The sequence below is a fragment of the Alexandromys fortis genome, unplaced genomic scaffold (genome assembly GCF_014885135.2).
Source record: "Alexandromys fortis isolate MF-2015 unplaced genomic scaffold, M_Fortis_MF-2015_v1.1 scaffold_118, whole genome shotgun sequence".
Taxonomy (NCBI): domain Eukaryota; kingdom Metazoa; phylum Chordata; class Mammalia; order Rodentia; family Cricetidae; genus Alexandromys; species Alexandromys fortis.
The window spans coordinates 1,515,041-1,536,798 of NW_026068010.1; the positions used below are offsets into that span (position 1 = coordinate 1,515,041).

Consider the following 21,758-nt stretch of genomic DNA (forward strand, 5'->3'; position numbering starts at 1 on the left):
TGCTGTGGTGGTGGTGGGGTGGGGCTGTGGTGGTGGGGTGGTGGGGCTGTGGTGGGGTGGGGTGGGGCTGTTGTGGGGGTGGGGTGGGGCTGTGGTGGTGGGGTGGTGGGGCTGTGGTGGCACTGTGGTGGTGGTAGGTGGGGGTGCTGGTAGTGATAGTGGGAGTGGTGGGGCGTTATATTAATAAATGGAAACTCTGAGAAAATGGTGGCACTTCACATCTACGCAGGGTGGCTTTAAGTCATAATATTTAGTTAAGTCATCTTTTTTTTTTTTTTTCCTCCCAGAGCTAAGTAAGTGTCCATGGAAACAAACATCTTGGAGTCGTTTTTAATTTAATTAATCTCTCTCCAAGTTTGGTCTTATCACAGCAAGGTCTCAACTTCTTGGGCTTCAAGTGTTTAATTATCGAAGGAAAATGGTAACAGCATTGATTCTTAAAGCCTATGGACTCTTGCTCTTTTAATTTTTAAAATAAGATTTATTTATTACTTATTTTTAGTTTATGTGGTTGGGTGTTTTGTCTGCTTGTGTCTGTGCAACGTGTGTGTGCATACACACACACACACACACATCTGTGGAGGCCAGCAGAGGGCACCAGATCCCTGGAACTGGAGTTGGAGATGGCTGTGGGTGCTGGGACTTGAACCCAGGTCCTCTGCGAGATCAGCCAGTGCTCTTAACTGCTAAGTCATTTCTCCAGTCCCCACTCTTTCCCTTTTCAAGCATTTCATTGTCTTGTACTCTACAACCTTTGGTGAGCAGAAAGCTTGCTGGACACAATTTGAGCATGACTCAGACAGAAGAACCCAGAGATTCTCAAATGAGGAGGAGTTTTGAAACCATTTCCAGAAGGAACTAGGGGCAGGTCCTAAGTACCCCAGAGCAGTGATTGCTCGCATGAACTACACATGGGAGAGTAGAGTAAGGGAGAAGGAGAGAGGGCTGGAGAGGGCAGGAGATCCTCCAGGGGCCTTGAGCTGGGACCTGCCTCCAGGATGATGTCTGCTGGCTTAGTTCTCCCCATGACCCAGAGTAGTCTCCTGGTGTGTACGCGCCTGCTCCTGACCTGCAGATGTGGTTATGCTGATTATTCACCCAGGTGGGGTGTGTGTGTGTGTGTGTGTGTGTGTGTGTTCCTAAGACTGGAACCCCAGCCTCAGGCTACATGACTGTTCTCCCACTGAGCTATGCCCCTGCCTCCTACAGCCCAATTTTCAGTTAGACATCATGCTTCCGTGGGGATCACTAAAGGGTATACGCATCTGCTATTACAACCACAATGCCACCTTTACGACTAGTTTCAAGAATTGAATGTCTGTACCTGGTCCAAACGTCAGACCTCTCCCAATGTCTAAGTTCAATTCCCACCGCCATCAAGACCACCTTATAGGTAAATGAAAAGGTTTAAAATAAAAAGAACAAGGACTGATCCTTCCTTAGGGTGCTTAGGAGTTTTCTGCTATTTTTGGTAATTGTCAGGTAACAGAAATGAACTTTTTTGCTCTTATTGATTAGTATAACGGAACAGAACCAACTTCTATTAGAAGAAGCCTTGGAACAATAGAGTCCCAAGACGATGATATAAATGTCGCCTTCCCCTTGTTTTCATGATCAACATTCTCAATTTTAGGCTGCGGCACTGGTATCATGAACTGCAACTGCCAGCCGACCCTTGTCACAGCCTCAGTTTGTTCAGGAACACGCACAATCTGTGTACCCATGCCTACGCGCTGGGTGAGACCTGCGCATGCGCACTCACTCAAGTTCGCCCCTGACCGGAAGAGAAGGCTTCGCGTACTTTCTTTTGCCCCTCAAAGCATTGGAAAGGATGAGGGAGGCTTCCTCAAAGATCTTAAAACATGTTACACTTCATCGTCAGGAAATGCAAAAAAGTATGTTTGAGTAAAGCAAACCTAGTCATTTCCCAAGGGAAATACAGTCGGCTCGGCTCACTTGGGGCCACTGGCCTCTGAACCCCTTCCCCCACTGCCATCCTCATCTCTAAGGGCATTTACCAAGGCTCAATCAAACCTTACTGTGGAAACTGTAGGCTCCATTCGCTTGCCAGGTCCTCCGAATGAAAAGGACAGGTTTTGTGGCTCTCTTCTAATTTAGGGGCTATTATTTTCCCCCTCTTTGTCATTGAACCATAAAAATAGAATGTCATTGAGGACCTGCCTCTCTAACACCACTTGAAAAGAGACTGGGAGTGGGGGAGGGGCCCTTGCCTAAGTCTTAAGAACACATCAAGCTCCTGAGGAAGTGGAGTGTGCCACGTTTGAAGACGCAAAGATAACCACGGTGCTGGGAACAGTCTTGAGGGAGGCGGAAGCCGAACAACAAGAGGAAAGCAGAGCTTGCCCCTGGTTTCCCACAGGAAGCCCACAGCAGCTCCTGCCAGAGAGAGATAAGAAAGCTCCCATGCGCTATTCTGGACAAGGCCACTGTCACCAGCTAGGCTCTGTCCTCTGCAGCACTCCAACCCTGCTCCATCCCTAAGGAGCACCAGGGCTCCTGCCTGTATTTGCATACAGAGCGTCAACCACCATGAGGCGGAGGTATTTATAACCAGCGAAAGGAAAATAATTCTGGGGGCAAGCGTGGGTACGTGTCATCTCTGTCCACTGTTCTGGGGCTGAACAACTTTGTTAGAACCAAAGACCTGTATAAACCAATGAAAACAAGTCAACCAATTAGGTACCAACGACGCAGGGAGCCGGGCCCTACCGGCCAGTCTGTCTAACTCAAAGGGGGACTGCTCAAAGTTCCGAGATCTAAAGTTCTTCTCTTGACACACAGTGGGGACCGTTGCCCTCTCTGCAGCTACCAGAGACCTTGTGTTTCAGACTGGTTTCTTTGTGGGAATGGGTTTGCCCTGTTGTCTCCTGGCTCTTTTATACCTCCCAACAGGAGGCAGGTTGGGCTCACAGGGAACAGCAGTGCCAGGCCAAGCTCCTATTCCCAACCACACTGCTGCCAGCAGAACCTGTTTTCCCTTCTGGCACATTTCCTAGGATCACACTTAACCCTTCCAACCCGGGCACTATGACACCCACAGACTCAAGTACCAAGAAGTCACTGGACTCCAGGATTCTTTCGAAGAATTACGTTTATTTATTTATCCACTCCTTTACTTACTTATTATTGCGTGTTTGACTTTGCACAAGTGCACAGGCCACGGAGCACATCTGGAGGCCAGAGGACAACCCCAGAGTCTATCCTTTCCTTCCACTTTTTAAGGTGGGTTCCAGGATTGAACTCGGTGGTTAGGTCTGGGCCACCTTCGCAGGCCCCCAATGCCTCTTCATGTATATCAAGAATACTCCCGCTCTTGTGAGCCACCATGTGGTTGCTGGGAATTGAACTCAGGACCTTCAGAAGAACAGGCAGTGCTCCTAACCTCCGAGCCATCTCTCCAGCCCCCCCCGCTCTTTATTAATACTATTATGACATTGGGGGAGTTTTGCCCTTTTTAAGGTCACCCCCTATAACCTAGGCAGTTCTTTTCAGGTTTTAATAAACATTTCTCATCTCAGTGTGTGCAATGTCACATTCTATACTGCTCTGAGCTGACAAACTGCACAGCTCCTGCAGCCAAGTCCATTCCCGTGACTCTAATTGTCACAAGTACGCAGTGGTTGGTGTCCCCCACAGCCCAGGTGGCGTTTGCTTTCGTGCTGGTGTTGAACAGTTTTGAGTTTCAGGTTTCCTCAGGCCTCCTGTCTTCCCCTCCCATCTAAAACCTGGGTCTGTTCTTCCCTTTCTTGGGAGTGTAGATTTGGTGCACGTGGTGGAATCAGAAGGGAGGGGCTGCGCGGGCTTTAGCCCCGAGGAAGCGATCCTCTGATTGGAGAAGATGGATGTCAGCCTCAGGACTGAGTGAGGCTGACAGGAGTTCACCTGTTTTAATATGATTCCCAGAACTTTAAAGAGAGCATCCCCGGCAGGAATAGAGGAGGTAGTACTGAGCTAACTGCCCCATCACCTACCGAATGCCTACAGTAAGCCCGAATCATTGCCCAAGTATATTAAATGTTATATTTAAAACTTCATCATGGAAGAAAAACCAAGACTCTAGAAAGTTCTACGAAGCCCCCAAATCAAACAGTCTTCCTCTTTCTTCGATTCTGTTCCGGATAGTGAACCATGGGGATGAGCTCTCAGTGCTCATCTGTTTCATTCTGATGAGATCTCACTGCTCATGCTGACCATAGCTGGACTCCGCAAAAACCAGAAGCATTTCAAGTTAGGGAGCCAAAGGGCAGTGAAGCAACCAAGAGGAAACTGAAGCTGCAAAATGTCTTTAAGCAAAACAAAAACCAGAAAGGAAAAGAAAAACTGCTTGGAGACGGGCCAGAAGGCACACCCAGCCCCAGGCTGGCAGAGGTCGCCGTTATGGACTGCAGGAGGGCCTGATATAAACATCTCACTGCTACTGTGGGTGTTGTGTCAAAACACTAAGATAGCGCGGCTGAGGCAACAGATTGACAGGCTCTGCCAACACTCTCCCCCCTCCTCACAGTCTCTCAAAACAAATGCAACAATCTGTGCAGAGGACGCTGGCAGAAGAGGCCTGGGGTTGGAAGGTGTGTTTAGACAAAATGGTTCCTGCTCCCTTTGCTCAGGAAGAGCGCCTGGGCCTTCAGGGTGGTCATGGGGTCAGGCCAAGGAAACTCTGGAGGACTGACTTTATTGAGAGACCTTGTGACGCCTTGGAGGCCATACTGAAAATTACTTCTTGTCTCAATGAAGGGGTAGGGCACTGAGGGGAGTTTTGGGGACTGTAGGTAAGCTTTGGGTCAGCTCCTCGGACAATGGTGGAGGGGATCCAGAGTCCCGGGCCACCCCTGTTGAGATAAGAGCTTTTCCCTGAGTGCCTTGGCTTGCCAGGCTTCCTGCTCTAGAGGCCCCATGGCCCATTCATACTCGGGTCTGTCTTGTAGACTCTGCCCAGCTTCCTCATGCTAGCCTCTGCACCCAGCTTGTAGTATGAGCCCGACAGCTCCCATCCCCCACTTCCAGGATCATCCAGAGTCTATACCAGGATCAGGGCTCCTCAGCCCAACAACCTGGGTGGACCCGGAGGTCAAAAGTATTACGCCCAGATAGAAACCTCAACGAAAACATCTATTTTGTCCATTCATTTTTTTTCCCTCTTAGTGAAGGACTGTTAGGCCAGCTGAGGAAGGGAGATTTTAATAAAGAAATCTTTAAGGAAATGTTACCAATAATATCCTTTAACACACTCAGGAAGGACACGTAAGTGGGGAATGAGGAGAGCACGAGAGACAAACATTGCGGGTCCCCCCCCCCTTTTTTTTTCCCCAAGACAGGGTTTCTCTGTGTAACATTAGAGCCTGTCCTGGAACTTGCTCTGGCCTCAGACTCACAGAGATCCACCAGCCTCTGCCTCCTGAGTACTGGGATTAAAGGTGTGTGCCACCAACCCCCAGCTGTGGTTTGTTCATACAGAAAGGAGACAGCTGACTTTCTACACGGTAGGGCACAGATTCATGGTTTAGCCTAGGGATGGAGGGTGGAATGGCCTTTTCGCTCATTCCCTCAGGCAGCAGATGTCTGTCTATGGGAATGATGATCACAGAAAAATCATACTTCATCTGAACCCTCCCCCCCCCCCCGTGGCAATGAATATGTGCTTTGCCTTGCAAACTGCAGTGAACCAATCCCATGCTACCAACGACTCAATAGGTTTATTACAGGTATTGAAAAGCAAACAGAAAGAATTTAAAGACGATCCCTTTGACATCAGCAAGTATCGCAGTACTACTGAATGAGTTAACTTAGACAATGGGCTAGAATCATGCCTGGCACACAGAAAGCAGGCTGGGAATGTCGCTTGTCATCTGGCTGCACTGAGAGCTACGTAGGGACAGAAACATTGTCTTATTCATCATTCTGAGCCCACTGCCCACTGGCTCAGCTAGCTGCCCAGTGAGGAGACTGAGTCCTGACAGAATGGCCTATCTGGATGTGGGTCTACACTCATCAGGCGCCAAATTGCCATAGGTCACTGACCTCAAGTGGGCTGAAAAGAGGGGCACTAGTGACACCCGATGACCTCAAACCACCTCTTAAAGCCATCACTACGTCACACCAGCAGTGTCTGTCCACTCACAGTGACAAACTTTAGTGACGACAGGATCTGATGGGGACCTGGATAAAGTAAGCTTGGCCGAGTCAGTGCCTGACAAAGTGATATTCCTGGTTAGGCTCAATGCAGACAGGGATGCTGACGTGCAAAAGGGGCATCCTCTGGTCTAGTGAGAAACAGGAAGTGGACCACTGGTGCTCTTTTCCAGTCTCCTAGGGTGGGCAGAGGTACTGGCAGAAGTCAGTAGTTACTGGCACCATTTTAATTAAAATTCCTTTTTTTCTCAGGCACATTCCCTTCCATGTCGCCTGAAAGAAGCATGTGGCTTTTGCCTCCTGCTGTTAGGGAAGGGTGGCTGTGTCTATCAAAGAGTCAAGTCGCATTTATGGGAAAATGGCAGAATACATTGGAGAACACACAGACAAAATGCCAAGAGCTGGGAACTACCGAGGGCTACCCAGGACCAGAGTTGGTGGGCATTTCATAGCTGAAGAAGAACGGGCTAAAGTAGACACAACGGCTGTAATTCCTCTAACCTCCTAAATAACCGAGGCTTCATGTTGTTTCTGTCGGTTTCTTTGGGATAAATTGTCCGAGACCTGCCCCAAGACAAAAACATGCTTCTTGGGAGGACATCTGGCAAGCAGCAGGGGTCATCTTGCGAGTTGGTTGATGGCCAGTCTGTACCGGGTCTCAGTGTGTTTGACATCTTGGGGGTGGGGTACGTGGGTTTGCAGTGAGCTGGGGGGGCGTGAGTTTGCAGTGAGCTGCTAGAGGGTACCCTAAACAATCCAGTCAATGCCCACCAAAGAAGCTCAGCACATGCACCATGGCAGCCACAGGGTCGGGGGCATCAGGTCCATCATCCCTTGTAACCTCCCTCAGCCTTCCTGCGTCAGTGCTGACTCCATGGAAACCCAGACTCAGAGGGATGAGGATCGCACAGCTGGGAGATCGCAGTGGGTAGCAGAGCTTATTTCTTAATGGTTGTAGGCCGTATTGCCTTCCTGCATCCTAACACCTTGGACAACGGGCTCTTGATATCACAACCCGGGCTTCTTAAAGTATACTGGTGTTTGACCAAAATTACTCATTTGATGGTTGTCATTTTAATTTCAGAGAAACCCTTGCTGGAAGAGGCATGCTTTCGATGGCCCAATCCTGGCGTACTAGACGCCACTTGCTGGCATCTTTTTTCTGGCACGTCCACCAGGACCGTTTCCTCACCAGGTCTTTGAACCCTGGGCCTGAGTTGAAAACTGGTGATGACAAAATCTCTGCCCCACGGCAGTGCTGAGATAATCAGATGAGATAATACGAGGATATGACACATGAGGTTTGGGAAGGGCTTAATTATTGCTATCTACAGAGACGGCTAAAATGGAATTCCTAGCCTCCTGTTCTCTAGCAGCTGTTGTCGACGATGTAGCTGGAAATCAGCTCTATCTACTTTTTGATCTTCTCTTTGGCCGAGGGCTTGTCCACACTCGGAAAGGCAGAGCATCAAGAAGGCAGCAACAGGTGACCATCTGGCATCACTCCCAGCAATGGAGCCAGGAAAAGAGCCTCAGACAGAGGGATATCAGAGAATGTTCACCTCTGCAATCTCACAGTCTTGGTTCTCAGACATAGAAGGCCTTCTCAGGGACTCAGGGCCTATGTCACATGCTACAAGTGAGCACTAGTAATTCGTCCTTAAAGGGCCATCTGTAGGAAGTGACAAGGGGGACTTCTGGTCAGCAGACAGCAGAATTTCCTAGGCATTGGCCAGGGGAGTGATGTAAGAGTGATTGACAGCTCTACTCCCAAACTTTCAGATTGCATTTAAAGCTTGCCTTTCCTATGGTGCCTTTTATTTTCTTCCTGGAGCCAGACCAATTAACTTTCAGGTGTGCCCTCTCTAACTAGACCTCAGTCATACCTGCCCATCGCCGTCCCTTTCCATCTGATAGTCCACGACCTACTTGTCATGCGTAGGACCTAGCTCTAAACTGCTATACTTGCCATTAGTCACCTACCACTGACCCATTTTGTTCGGCCTGATAATAAACGCGGGCCATGGAGACAATGCAGTCCTAAGGTGGACGTGGGGGGCGGTGCTGAGCGCTGGCTGAATCTTAGCTCAGAAATTCATCCTAGACAGTAAATGAGCAAATGGAACCTTTCCGCCAGAGATCAATTGCCACTGCACAGTGAGAGCGCCACAGGTGGTCACGGTCGTGAGGGGAAAGGAGACAACAGGTGGATCCATTAACTCGTTGCCTCACTATTCCGCCGAGCTTCATTTCCCTCAGACCTACTGTTCACACTGGCTCACAGGCCTTTCCTTTTAGTCTATGATCTGAAAAGACCTGAGAAGCAAACACTGAGCTTCAGGCTCCTCATGGCAAACTAAGAGAAACCCAGTCTCTCCGAGGGAATGTCCATGTGGGCAAGAGAGAATGTACGAGAAAGAAATGGGCAGAGTTTTTGACGCCAGAGGGACACAGCCACTAAACTTACGAGACCTACTACAACTCAGTAGACGGCTGCCTTGGGGCCATCCCTAGGGAGTATGAAGAAGCTAGGACTCAGGGTAGTTGTGCACTGTTGGGTAGTACCAGGGCTACACAGCTCCCATCTCCGCTCACCAGGCTCTGGTTTTGTGCTAAAGGGGCACTGAGTTATATTAAAACTCCCTCCCAAAGTCCGTATGTCAACAAACAAATCCAGCAGGTCAACGGTTACAGAACTAAAGCGTTCTCACCCAAGCATGGGTCTACGGTGCAGCCTCTGCCCACCAGCTAAGTGTCTTGAGTTGGACCAGACTCACAATAAAGATGCTCACCCCAAATTTAAAAGTCTCTCTCTGGCCAAGTATAACCCGAAAGGCTCTGCCCATCTTTGTGAGACGTTTTCTTAAATTGCAGGTCACTGTCTTTTGCTACCCTGAATCCTGGGAAACTATATCAACCCCCGTTGGAGAGACCACAATAAAACCCATCCGGCAAAGACTTCCTCGGACATGGCCTTCTGGCTTAATTTAAAAGACATAATGAAATGTTTGATAGCAATTATAGGAGACAGTTAATTCATTAGAAACAATCACTCGCTGGGTTCACTGCCCCAGTACGAAGAGTGGGAAGAGAGGGAAATTTTTATAAAGCACGGGCAAGTGGAAAGGGGCATTTGTCTGGAAGAGAAAGTAGCGCTTCTGTTCTCAGGACTCTCTATGAAATATTAATAAGGGCTGTTGTCTGGACATTGGGCAGTATGTGCTTCCTCATTCCACAATTATCCCAGAGAACGTAAGAAGCATCTCATTAGTAAGCGAACAATCAATCCTGGCTAGTGATAAAAGTTTCCAGTATAAGATAGCCAGCCAGTCTTACTCAGCTTGGTCTGCTCTCAAATGTCCTGCTAAAGTGCTCTGGGCAGGCGGTCTTCTTAAGTCCTCTTTTAGGCTCTGAGTTTTGTTTGTGGCCAGTTAAAATTCCCCCACAGTATGTCAGATCCGAGCCTGAGTACCTAGATACACTCGGTGAAGAGAGGACGTCGACACTTGAGTGTAAAAGCTCAGCTCCTTTAAGAAGAATGTGGGAGATATGAAAACAGGGGGGAAGCGATCATAATTATAAAGATACAGCCTTCTTAGATGACCACTCCCCTCAGACATCTGACCTACATCTTGCCCCTTGGGGCATGCGCACTCTTCCAACTTAGTTATGAAAACTCTCCTGAAGAAAGAGCAGAAGAGAGGACCTAAGTGGTGTCAGAATAAAAATAATAGACGTTCTTGCCAGCCGTCGATTCATCGGGGTCCACGAGGACATTTCTAATTAACTACCAGGAACAATTGTTTCGTTTGTGTCTTGCTCGTTCCGCATACCCCACTGATGCCCAAACTAGGGTTCTCCAGCAAGAGCTAACCCTGGCACATCGCTAATGATCCAGGCTTGCTCTGCTCGCTGATGTGCAAATGGAAAACAATAGAGAAATGCAATTAGGACGACCCTTCTCAGAGACTCGTCTTCCCCTGACTTTGTAGGCCACCCCTCCTCCCACAGGAGTAAAGGGCAAACCACACTTAGTCCTGAACCAGGGGGCTGGCCCCAGGTGTGCACCCCTAAATCAGAAACGAAATTTCAAAGTGTCATTGAGTGGAAGGGAATATCATTTTCTACTTGCCTTCTAAAATATGTAATTAGGTTAGCCTCCATATGTAACCTACTTAAGGGTTTTAGAAACAGTGACGTCAGAATCCATCACAGATCAATGGAATTTTCTTAGGAAACCCACCAGTATAGCTAAGAAAGTTATAAAGATGACTCTACCTCCGCAGCCTTCCACAAGTTGAGACTTTAGAGCTGTCTTTGCCATCCTGAGGGGGCTCATGGGAAAAAGAGCAAATAAAGCAGGGAAACTTTTAGAGCCAGGTGAACAGAGGCAATGGCTCTGCTGGACCGTGACTGGCAGAGATGGTCCAGGCTAACACCAGTGAAGATGTGGGTTGACATCAATGGTGGAGGATGGCTGAACATTCATACACTCTCTTTCTGTTGCTAGAGGTAGAACTTAGGGTTCCAGATACCCTAGGCAATGCTCTACCATTGCACGTTACCAGCCCAGCCCTCTTTCTTTTCCTCTCTCTCTTTCTTTCAGTTTCTGAGACGGGGTTTCTTTGCATAGCTTTTGAGCCTGTCCTGGAGCTTGTTCTACAGACTAGGCTGGCCTCGAACTCACAGATATCCACCTGCCTCTGCCTCCTGAGTGCTGGGATTAAAGGTGTGCGCCACCTTCACCCGCTCCCTATCTTTTTTTTTCTACTTGGTAATTATTTGTGTTAAAAAAATCCCTTTGTATTTGGCAGAATATTGCCTACATAAGCACCCTGCTTTCATCAGTTAAGATGTTGTTCATGTGTCATTGATCTTCGGTTACCGGGTCAAGTTAATTCATAATTCATAAGCAACAGAAGGGCACTATCCATGCACCTCAGCTGGGATGCTATTTCATGACTTTCTGGAAGGAGAACGTGTAAGTTAAAGTGATTTTTTTTCATTGAGCTTCTCCATTCCTGGGAATGAGAGGAAAGGGGAGGCTAGGAACTGTCACTGAAAGACGGAAGCTGCTCAGATTAACTCACTGGCCAGGGTCCCACAGAGGTCAGGGGCGGTGCCAAGAATAGAACCCATTTCCTTGACTGCCAGCTCTCTAGTTCCACAATAGTACATGAGAGATATTTTGCAGGTACACACGTATGGCCTGTAAGCAACCACCAAATAAGCTGGATCCTGCTCCATCCCATGACGAATGACGTTTAACATGACCAGTAGCTACTACATGTTTATGTATGAGATGGTTGACATTACACATTTGGGTTGGATGCTGATGATGTATAAAATCAATCTGTGGGATATAGATAATACTAATGCAATTCCTAAAACATTCCATTGGCCGTCCCTGCCTTTTTTTTTTTAAGACAAGATCTTATCATATAGGCCTGGCTGGGCTCGAATTGACTATACAGGCTAGCTTCAAACTCACAGAGATGCACCTGCCTCAGCCTCCCAACTGCTGAGATCAGAGGTGTACAACTACATGGCTAGCACAGTTGAGACTTGAAAATGATGTTTCTATGAGGAAGTCAGTGCTAACGCTTCCTCTATTACAGAGGCCAACTCAGCATGCTGTGTGGCTGTATCTGTTATAAGTGATCAGCGCTATTCCTTACTCTGCATTTAAAGTTGTGACCATCAGATGGTATCCTATTTTGCTTCCTTATTGCTATGATAAAAAGCTGACCAGAATGGGGCTGGAGGGATGTCTCAGGGGTTAAGAGCACTGGCTGCTCTTCCAGAGGTCCTGAGTTCAACTCCCAGCAACCACATAGTGGCTCACAACCATCTGTAATGAGATCTGGTGCCTGTTTCTAGCGTGTGGGCATACATGGAGGCAGAATGTTGTATACGTAATAAATAAATAAATCTTAAAAAAAAAACTGACCAGAAGCAGCTTGTGGGCAGAAGAAAGGGTTTATCTGGCATACAAGTCATAGTCCAGCATTCAGGGAAGCCAAGGTAGGAACTCTAGGCAGGAACCGAAGCAGAGACCACAGAGGAATGTTGCCTCTGGTTTGCTCAACTACCTTTCTTATAGAACCCAGGCCCACCTGCCTAGGGTTGGCACCGCCCACAGTATCAATCAGTCATGAAGAAAATATCTCCCAGTCATGACCACAGACCAACCTGATAGAGGGAACCCCTCAGCTGAGATTCTCCCTTTTCAGGTGTGACATAAACTATGGCAGATGGGGAGAGAGAATTTAAGTGGCTTGTGCCCGATAGTCAAGACCTAGATACACTTTAAAATCAAACTTGAGTTTTTTTTTTTTTTAAAAAGGAGAAAACACACTTCAATCGACCATGTTGTTCTGGCTACTAGTGGGAAAGATGACGTAGGCTGGCAGGAAGTGTCAGCAAGAGTGACCCAACTAAAGCCCACTCCCTAACTCATGCCAGGTGAAACAAGCTCAAACATCCATTAGTCAGTCACCCGAGAGTCTCCTTGGCATGGAAACACACGCAAACAAAAGCAGACTTTGAGCATCTAGATCCTTCCCGAGAAAATAGAACAAACGGCCAAATAGACAACGCCTGAACGCCTCTCATCCTCTCCTGGAAACCCCAGGTCCCCAGGGAGGGATCGCTTGCTGTCAGTCTGTCACTTGTCAAGGTAGAGACCAGCTTCTTTGCCCTGCACAGTCTTCTCTACATCTCCCTTCCCACATGAGTGCACCAGCGCCGAGGCAAAGCCCATGGGGAACTTGCCATCAAGAACAACGATTAAGAGCACTTGCTGTTCTTACAGAAGACCTGGGTTCAGTTCCCAGCACATACATAATGGCTCACAACCATCTGTAACTCCAGTCCCAGAGGATCTGAAGCCCTCTTTGGGCCTCCACAGGTACTGCATGCACATGGTGTATACATACAAGTAGATAAGTGCTCATACACATACATTTAAAAAAATTAAAAAATAAATAAAAGAGTATCACCTGGCCCAGGAGGCTTAATCCTATTTTATTCTTTAAAATCAAGGGCCAAGTGTATTCCAGGAATTGAGTATAGGCTACAGGGACAGCCTGTTCTGTCCCACCCCAGCCTTATCCTCCTTGCAGGGCAGGGCAGAACCACTTCCTGCCAGGGTGGGAAAGGATGAAGGGGATGACCACTCAGTGGGGAGTTGCATCCCCTTTCCAGCCCGCCTGTCTGGTCCTCCTTTTACTTTTATTTAACTCTTCTTTGTTCCTTAATTTTTCTTCCCCTGCTCCGCTTGCTTCCCCCAGACTTACTAGATTTCTATTTTTAAAGCACAACGGAACTGCTCTTGACCTCCTGTCGTCTCTATTCACTTTTCTGAAGTAGTCATTAGCATTTCTCATGTTGTGAAATCCGCCCTGATGCAGGCAAGCCTTTTCCCTCGCGGTTCCGTACAAGTGTGTGGGTCGCCGAGAAATGCGCTCCTCAAAATGCTTGTAAGCCTGCCACTGTGGACTTTCCCACTGTGGAGTTTCCTCTGCCTGTGAAGCACGTTCAGTCATGCTAACAGAGGACGTGTGAAGGGTACCCAGCATTTACTAACTCCCATGGAAGCTTCCTAGGCTGATGCTAGGCTAACAGGGAAGAGGGGTAGCAAGTATCTAGAAGCCTCCATTGGTTGGGGAAGATAAGGAAAACGAGTCCCCACACTCCTCTTCACTCAGCGCTGACAATTTATTTCATTTCTACTAAACAGCCACAAGAAAGCGTCTGCTTCTCTGACACCTTCCTGTACAAACACATAGGAGAGAGGCATGGGGGGTCATACACTTACCGCTTCTTGCTCACTAGTTATACAAATGTAAATAATGCCCTCAGTTTATTCTTAATGCTGTTTCTAAGCTGATGCATAAAATCCTATATACTAGACATAAAACGGGGTGCTGTGTGAAACCTCCATTCACATATAAATTGCAGCGTGTTTAAATCAGGTTAAACATAGCTCGAACACTTATCTTTTGTGTGTGTGTGTGTTATTGCGACAAGAACATTGAGTTTCGTTTCGCAAATCTTTCTGAGTGATAGAACATATAGTTGTTATTTATAGCTATCCTACTGTGTAATAGCGCACCAGGGCGTCTTTCTGATACTTTACAAGAATGAATGACAGGGGGAAACACAAACCACAGGATTACTCAGTTGAAACAAAGCTCATTTGCATAAAGCGTTTTTGCCACATACTTTTAAGTAAGAAATTTCTAGCTCATCGTATTTCTGAACTTTTAAAGTATTTGTCATTCTTTAGAAAACACTGAAGTTTGAGTGCTCTGAATCGCTCTTTGGTATTAACTTGGGTATATTAAGTCACTGGTCCTAGAAAACAAAGTAGTAATGTTGGGACACCAAAATAAACGAGAGCTCAAGCTGAGGCCATATGTAGATATGCCCTTGAGTAAGCATTTCAAATTTAAGTGCTAATAATTATTCTGCACGTATGTAATTATTATATATAAAATAATTCTATAATGTTAGGCATATTTGTAATTAAAGATCATGGGTAAATACTACCATGCAAGGATGTAACTCAAAATAAGTGTAACAGAACATCCCGAGTCATGTCACCAATAAAAGTTCCCATCTACAAATGAATCAAAGCTTATGAAATATGTTTACACGAAAACACTGTAAGTTTTTAGTAATGACATCAGGCTTCATTTGGGTATCAGTCTAACTTTTTTCCTCCAACTCCGTGTAACCCAGTGTTCTGCTATTTTCAGTGTGTCAAAGTCTCATTGGTGACTCCGAATATGTCTCACTCAGCCACTAAAGCACCAAGCCTCACCAAGGTGCTCGGTCAGTGCCTTCCGACCAAAGAACAAAAGCTGCTTACGTGTGTGTGTGTATTTCAGCAGGTAATTTCAAGCAACACCATATCGAAAATAAAAAAGAACTACATGGAAAAGAGTCAGATCTTCCATGTTTGATCTAGTTTGTGTATTATTAAATTAAACTTAAAAAATAATAAGGTGGCTTTAACAGAATAATTCAAAGAGTCAACAAAATTTTAAGGCAGTGTTTCTGAGTCTTGAAGTGATTTTTCTCAAAGAGGCGTAAGGCATCTTTCCTGGACTCGCTGAGCATCCTGCACAGAAGGGAGAAAGACCCCACACAGAGGGACTGAAAAGGGAGGTGATGCTTACTGCGTTCACCTGGCCCCTCCCTACACAGTCATATCTCATTAGTGCCATTCAACCCCAGACTCATAGTATGGTGTCCTATCCCTAATAACTCAATTTTTCTAACATAGTTACTGTTACAATTTAGTAAGACTAATGTTGAAATTTTGAATTTGCTGTTATCGAAACAAAAATTTAAGAATACATAAAAGGCTATGCTATTTCATAAAAATGTATTTCTAAACTTTTATCCTGACTGACTAGTTTTTACTATTTCATTTGTTTGCACGCTAGTACAAGCATCAATTCTTGAAACAGATAGACCCACTGAGTGGGGACTGATGCCTAACTCAAACCAGCAAAATAACAGAAGAATCTCCGTAGGTCTCCTATGGTCTCAACGAAACGTCCGTAAATCTGAAATATTTTGCAACTTCTATTTCTATTCTTAGGAAATGACTCTCAAATGAAAACTCAGACTTCTGTGGAAATAGCTGCCTTGCTTGAATTCCAGGATTCACCAGTAACTTTCCACTGCCATCATACCATGTCCTAAACCAGGGATCAAGACCCAGATGAAGTCACAACTGCAGGAACCTCCTAGAGAACACAAGAGTCCTCACAGAATTGTCCCTCGCTTGCATTCTGTCAAGCTTGCTGGCTTCCAGGTCTCCAGGTAGGGTTAAAAGCAACAAGGCGAATAGATGGGCATAATGCTAACTCCTGGGTAGCTGCTCCCCGCTGCACTTGTCCATTCTATTCCTGTATTTCCGATTAGCACAGGTATCATCTCTCTATAGACTAAACAAACAGGGAACGAAAACAAACAGGGCTCAGTCGCAGACAGGATGCAAGGAAGTGCTGTGTAGCTGCCGAAGGGCCGGGATGCATTCATTGTGTGGCAGCCACTGGCTATCTGCTGGGTGGTTGCAGTTAGCTGACAGAAGACAGGCAAACCTGGGCTGTGGACTGACACACGGACGACAGGCATGTGAGTAAGGGTGCACATGCCGCAGAGGGAGAAACAAGCTGGAACGAGGCGGTCCAGAGGGTTCACAAGAGGAGGTCACATAAGAGCTGAGCCTTGGGGCTTGATGAAAATCGACTTCTTAGGAGACAGACAATGGGTGGAAGCAAAATTCAGACAGATGGAAAAGCATGAGCCATGCCCAAAATAGCAAACAGTAGCCATGTATGTGTTGGGAAGACCTTGGACTCCAGCCAATGAAGAGAAAATGAAGAATGGGAAGATGGGGGTAATTGACACGGTGGGAGAGCCCTAGGCAGTGCTACTCAACTGGGAAAAGGCACATGCAAGCTCTAGCCAAGGCACATAACAGTCCCAGTAGGTTGGCTCTGTCCCACGTTCCTGTACACTTGAGCAAAGAGCAATCCCGTGAGCCAAGGCTAGGGTGTCTTCAACCAGAAGCTGTGGTCTACCTGCTCGAATACAGGGATAGCCCCTGCCCCAAATTCAGGGCATGTTTGGTGACTTCCAGTTGTGGCCATTAAAGAATCTAGTTAATCTTTGAAAACTACATAAGAAGTTAACTGTCCCTACCTTTCTTTGGAGCGATTGTGGTGACAGGGGTGCCAGAGCCACTCGACTGTAGGCTGAGGGATTCCATACACGGTGCAAGTGAGAACCTGTCTGCTGCCCAGCATGTAGAGAGCCGGGCTCGGGTAGGATGACACGGACTTCTCATAGATCTGAGGTTTCACTGGAGAGGGGGAGGAGAAAGAAGCAGAGAGACGTCAAGGGCAGAGCCAAGGATTTCCTCCTGGATCCCACATGAGAGACCAGTCCTGTTGGTTTTGGTGTCAGGGAAACACCACCATATAAATGCTCAGAGTGTGCAGAAAAATGCCTTTTGATCACACAGTATGAGCACCGTGATGGTGATAAGGAAAAACCACCTTGCCTGCAGGAGGAAAGAAAACAAGAAGTAATAGCTGAGTTGTGGCATATAGCTTTAATCCCAGCACTCAGGAGGCAGAGGCAGGCGGATCTCCGTAAGAGGCCAGCCTGGTCTACAGAGCGAGTTCCAGCACAGCCAGGGCTACACGGAGAAACCCTGTCTCAAAAAACCAACCAACCAACCAACCAACCAACCAACCAACCAACCAACCAACTAACCAACCAACCAACCAACCAAAAGACATGAAGCAGTTGTGATGGAGGCAGAAGTTTGTTTTTTCTTTGTTTTTCTGTGGTGCTGGGGCTGGAACCCAGGGCTTTGTACTTACTAGGCAAGTACTGTACGACTGAGCTTCATCTCAACCATTAGAAATTGTTTAAGAACAAAACAGTTTGCCAGGCGGTGGTGGCGCACACCTTTAATCCCAGCACTTGGGAGGCAAAGGCAGGCAGATCTCTGTGCGTTTGAGGCCAGCCTGGTCTACAAGAGCTAGTTCCAGGAAAGGCACCAAAGCTGCAGAAAAACCTTGTCTTGAAAAAAAAAAAAAAAAGAAAGGATAAAAAAAAACTTATGTGGGGCTAGAGAGTACAGAGCACTGGCTACTCTTGCAGAGGCCCGGGTTCGGTTCCAAGCAAGGTGGCTCACAGCCATCTGCAACTCCAGTCCCAGGGGATTTGACATCCTTTTCTGACCTTTCCGGATACCAGGTATGCACATGGTACACATACGTGTATCCACCAATGTAGGCGAAGCACTCATTTAATAAAATAAAATAAACTCAAAACCAAATATTTTAAAGTTCGTTTCCGTGGACTGTTTACACTGACTTTTGAGCTCACAAATTGTCAATAATTGTCATAGAACCCAAAGGTCGCACAAAATGAAACTTACCATTTACAATCAGGGTGGCAGTGAGGTTTTTAAAGAGGTTTGACTGCTTTATGCCCAGCAGGATTGTATAGTACCCTGCATCCTCAGTAGTCACATCTTTGATAACCAGTGAGTAACCGTGCACTGAATAGCGAGCCGACTTCTCCGTGGCGGGCGAGCCATCTTTCAACCTGTGGTTAACAGCATGGTGGCTGAGTCACTTCGTTGACTTTATGGTGTCACTTTGATGGCATCTGCCATTTCGTTTTGTAACCTCATGTGGAATAAGTTTGAGTCTTTGGATACCAGCTTGTTTTTGTTTGTTTGTTTTTTGTGAGTTTTTGTTGTTTGTTTGTTTTAACTTTAGACACTTAACGGTTCAGTAAAGTCAGGTGAGAGATTTAGACTGGGTAGCACTTCATCTTTATCCGCAAAGAGGAAGGAATGAACTAAATGAAGAAAAGAAAGTAGTGGCTTTACGTACCCACAAGGGTGCTGGTAACCACTGAGACCTATGGACCAACACAGAGGCTCAGGTCTGAGTCTGTCAATCTGTCAAGTGTTTTCTTTAAGGCTCCATGAGAAGTACAAGCACTCTTATACATCAGATGAACTAGATCTGATAAAAATTAAAAATAGCCTCGCCTATTGTGGGCTCATGTGGAGTTCTTATTAACTACATAAATGGTCACACCAATTGTCCCTTTCACAGAGAAACTGAAGTGAAATCAAGATAATCCCCCTCGAGGAAGAACAATCAAAGGCACCAGGCAACAGGAACTCTAAAATGTTTTTAACGCAGAATCAATGCCTTGGTGTCACTTGCTTGTACTGAGAATCAGGTAGCCTGGCTCTACCCTACAGAGAGACCAGTCTGGCCTACAGTGTCCCTCAAGACTTCTAGAAGTTCTCAAGACCCTTCTGAACTCAGATAGTCAGTGACTTAATTTTATATTTTGTTGTTTTTTTTTTTAAGGTTTACTTTTACTTGATGCTTGAGCATTTGCTCGCATGCATGCAAGTGCACAATATATGTACAGTACCCACAGAAGTCAGAAAAGGCCATTGGGCCCCTTGAAACTGAGTCACAGGTTGTTGGGAGCTTCCATGGGGCTGCTGGGAAATGAACCCAGGTCCCCTACAAGAGCAGCCAGTGCTCTTAACCATGGAGCCATCTCTCCAGCCCATGACTTTAAATGTACAGTTCTTTCAAAGGTCCTTTCATTTGTAGGGTGTGTACTGTGTTGTAGAAAGAGGTAGAAATGGGTCTTAGTCAGGCCTGCAGACCCGGGAACAAACTCTCTGGGTCTCAGTTCCAAATTGAGTTTAAATTGGCTATGCTGTATTTTGTAATTACAAATAGCTTTTTAGTATTGTTTCAGCTGCGTCGTATTACTAGGATGCAGTAGATATTAGTTTCGTTTGTTCCTTGCTACTTAGTTACTGAATAGATCAGCATGGATAGACAAAGGGTGTGTTTAGCCATGAGAGAATAAGTTTGCTTCCCAACCACTAGGTTACTATGAACTGATCTGTTTAATTCAATAATTTTTTTCTCTTCTTAACCCATACTTTGTATGACTAGCAAGAAAATTATAGTGTTCTACTAACTTTTTAGATATTTTAAAGTAAAAATATCCATTTATTTCCCACTACAATGTTGTGAAGATATAGCACACAGTTTTGATTTGTTATTTAATTTCCTATTAAATATTTGAGATAGCTGCAAACAAACACTGAGGGGCTAAGGGCCAGACAAACTCTGGTGAGGACTTTCCAAAACGGCAGGGTTTCTGTATGGTATGTATTGTTCTTCTAATCAGCTGTGAGCGGACCTTTTGTTTAAAATGTAGGGATTTAAGCCAAAGATAATGACATTATGAAGTAATTTAGCAAAAGGACTGCAGATTCAAAACAGATCGCATTGTTTTCCACAGGTACTGTACTGGTCTGACTCTTTGAAGGAAAAAGTTGTGTAAGGTATTTCTGAATACTTCAAACCAAAGAAAAATCTTCATTAATTCAAGTAGGTTAGCTTGTCCACACCTACCGATGAGTGAGTCCTACTGCTAATAATGTCTGTTGAAATTTTAGAACACGCCAGAGACTTTCAACCCAGCTGCACATAGAGGGATTATTTTTGGCACCCTCATTACAAGGGCCCACTCTTCAGGGTTAATAGAGCATGCTACACACTCAAGATGCCTCTGCGCTATTGCCCAACACATCTCATTCAAAGACAGTTGACATCATAGGAAGGTTCGGAGATGCGGGAATTTAGCATGTGTGAGGGACTGACAAACTGAATGGAGCACTCAAATCCCTCAACTCTTGCTTCACCCCTGGGCCCTTCTTCTAGGCCCATCCAGCCCTCCCCAGAGCGACCACCCAGAAATCAACACAGTATCCAACTCGCCAGCGTTGCTCCAAGCAATGCCTCTTCAGGTCTCTTTCAGGACTGTGAGCCTAAGTTCCTAAGTTCCTACTTATAAAAAGTATCTTGACTGATAGGGAAATAAATGACTGCCATCCGACTCCTACCATACAACTTCTGGCGAGGGGAAGGCCTTCACTTTCATGGACAGCCGATAGGACCGCTTTCCCGCTATGGTTTCCTGCACCTGCTGCTTCCGATGCTTCACGCTGATGAATCCCTTTCCTTTGAAAGAAGAAAAGACGATGCATCAGGAAAGGATGCATTTATGTAAACACAAGCTCACTCCTTCCCTAAGTGGAGAGGCGGTGAATCGTGATGGAGCCTGTCCAAGAGCCCAAGTGTCAATCAATGGGTGATGCCTTTAGGTCAGCTGCCAGCAAGTCCTAGAGATGTAAAGCGGTGCCTAGGCAACCAAAATATCACTATAGCTCTGTCCCAATAACAAGGGACAGTATTTCTAAAATCTACCTAGCTGATATAACGAAGATGGAGAAAGTCGCTCGGGCTGAAAGCTGAGCTGAGACAGCAAAGGAGGATAGAAAATGTTTCCGATAGCACTGGATCTCTTCTCAGAGGACCACTCACTAGTCTCCTTTGCAACGACGGACACAAGGCTTTCGCTTGTCCTTACAGAATTTACATCTTATAATTAAACAGCCATTTGGGCATTCCATGATCATTAAATGAGGAGTAGAAGATCATGAATTCCAAGTGACTTATTGTAGCTTTTAACAGGAAGATTGGCCCCAGATAGAGTAAAATTGATCATTGGGTTCTGTTTTGTTTAGACTTGACAGCAAATGAGAAACTCAAGACTGCCTTACAACCTATGCCCCAACCAAAGCAAGCATCTAAAATCAAAACTGTCCAAACCAAAAGCAGTATTATTAAAAGCTTTCATTAATCTTTGAGAATTTCATATAATGCATATTGATTCTATTCACCTCCCCCCTTCCCCTCGTGTTAATTCCTTGAAGATCTAACCCATCTCCTTCCCACTCCCAACTTCATTTCCTCTCTTTCATTTAATAACCCATCCATGGGCTGGAGAGATGGCTCAGCGGTTAAGAGCATTGGCTGCTCTTCCAAAGGTCCTGAGTTCAATTCCCAGCAACCACATGGTGGCTCACAATCATCTGTAAGGAGGTCTGGTGCCCTCTTCTGGCCTGCAGGCATACATGCCAGATAGAATAATGTATACATTATAAATAAATAAATATT

General features: G+C 46.1%; 1 protein-coding gene across 2 annotated transcripts in view; it reads right to left on the reverse strand.

Annotated features, from left to right (window-relative positions):
- Positions 1-21,758, reverse strand: part of Flt1 (fms related receptor tyrosine kinase 1) — a 162,276-nt gene that overhangs the window by 93,049 nt on the left and 47,469 nt on the right. For both annotated transcript variants that reach the window (XM_050161872.1, XM_050161871.1), the window contains exons 8-10: positions 20,642-20,759; positions 18,122-18,291; positions 16,873-17,032 (exon numbers count right to left, since the gene is read on the reverse strand). In XM_050161872.1, the coding sequence (XP_050017829.1) occupies positions 16,873-17,032; positions 18,122-18,291; positions 20,642-20,759 (448 nt within the window). The remainder of the gene's footprint in view (positions 1-16,872; positions 17,033-18,121; positions 18,292-20,641; positions 20,760-21,758) is intronic.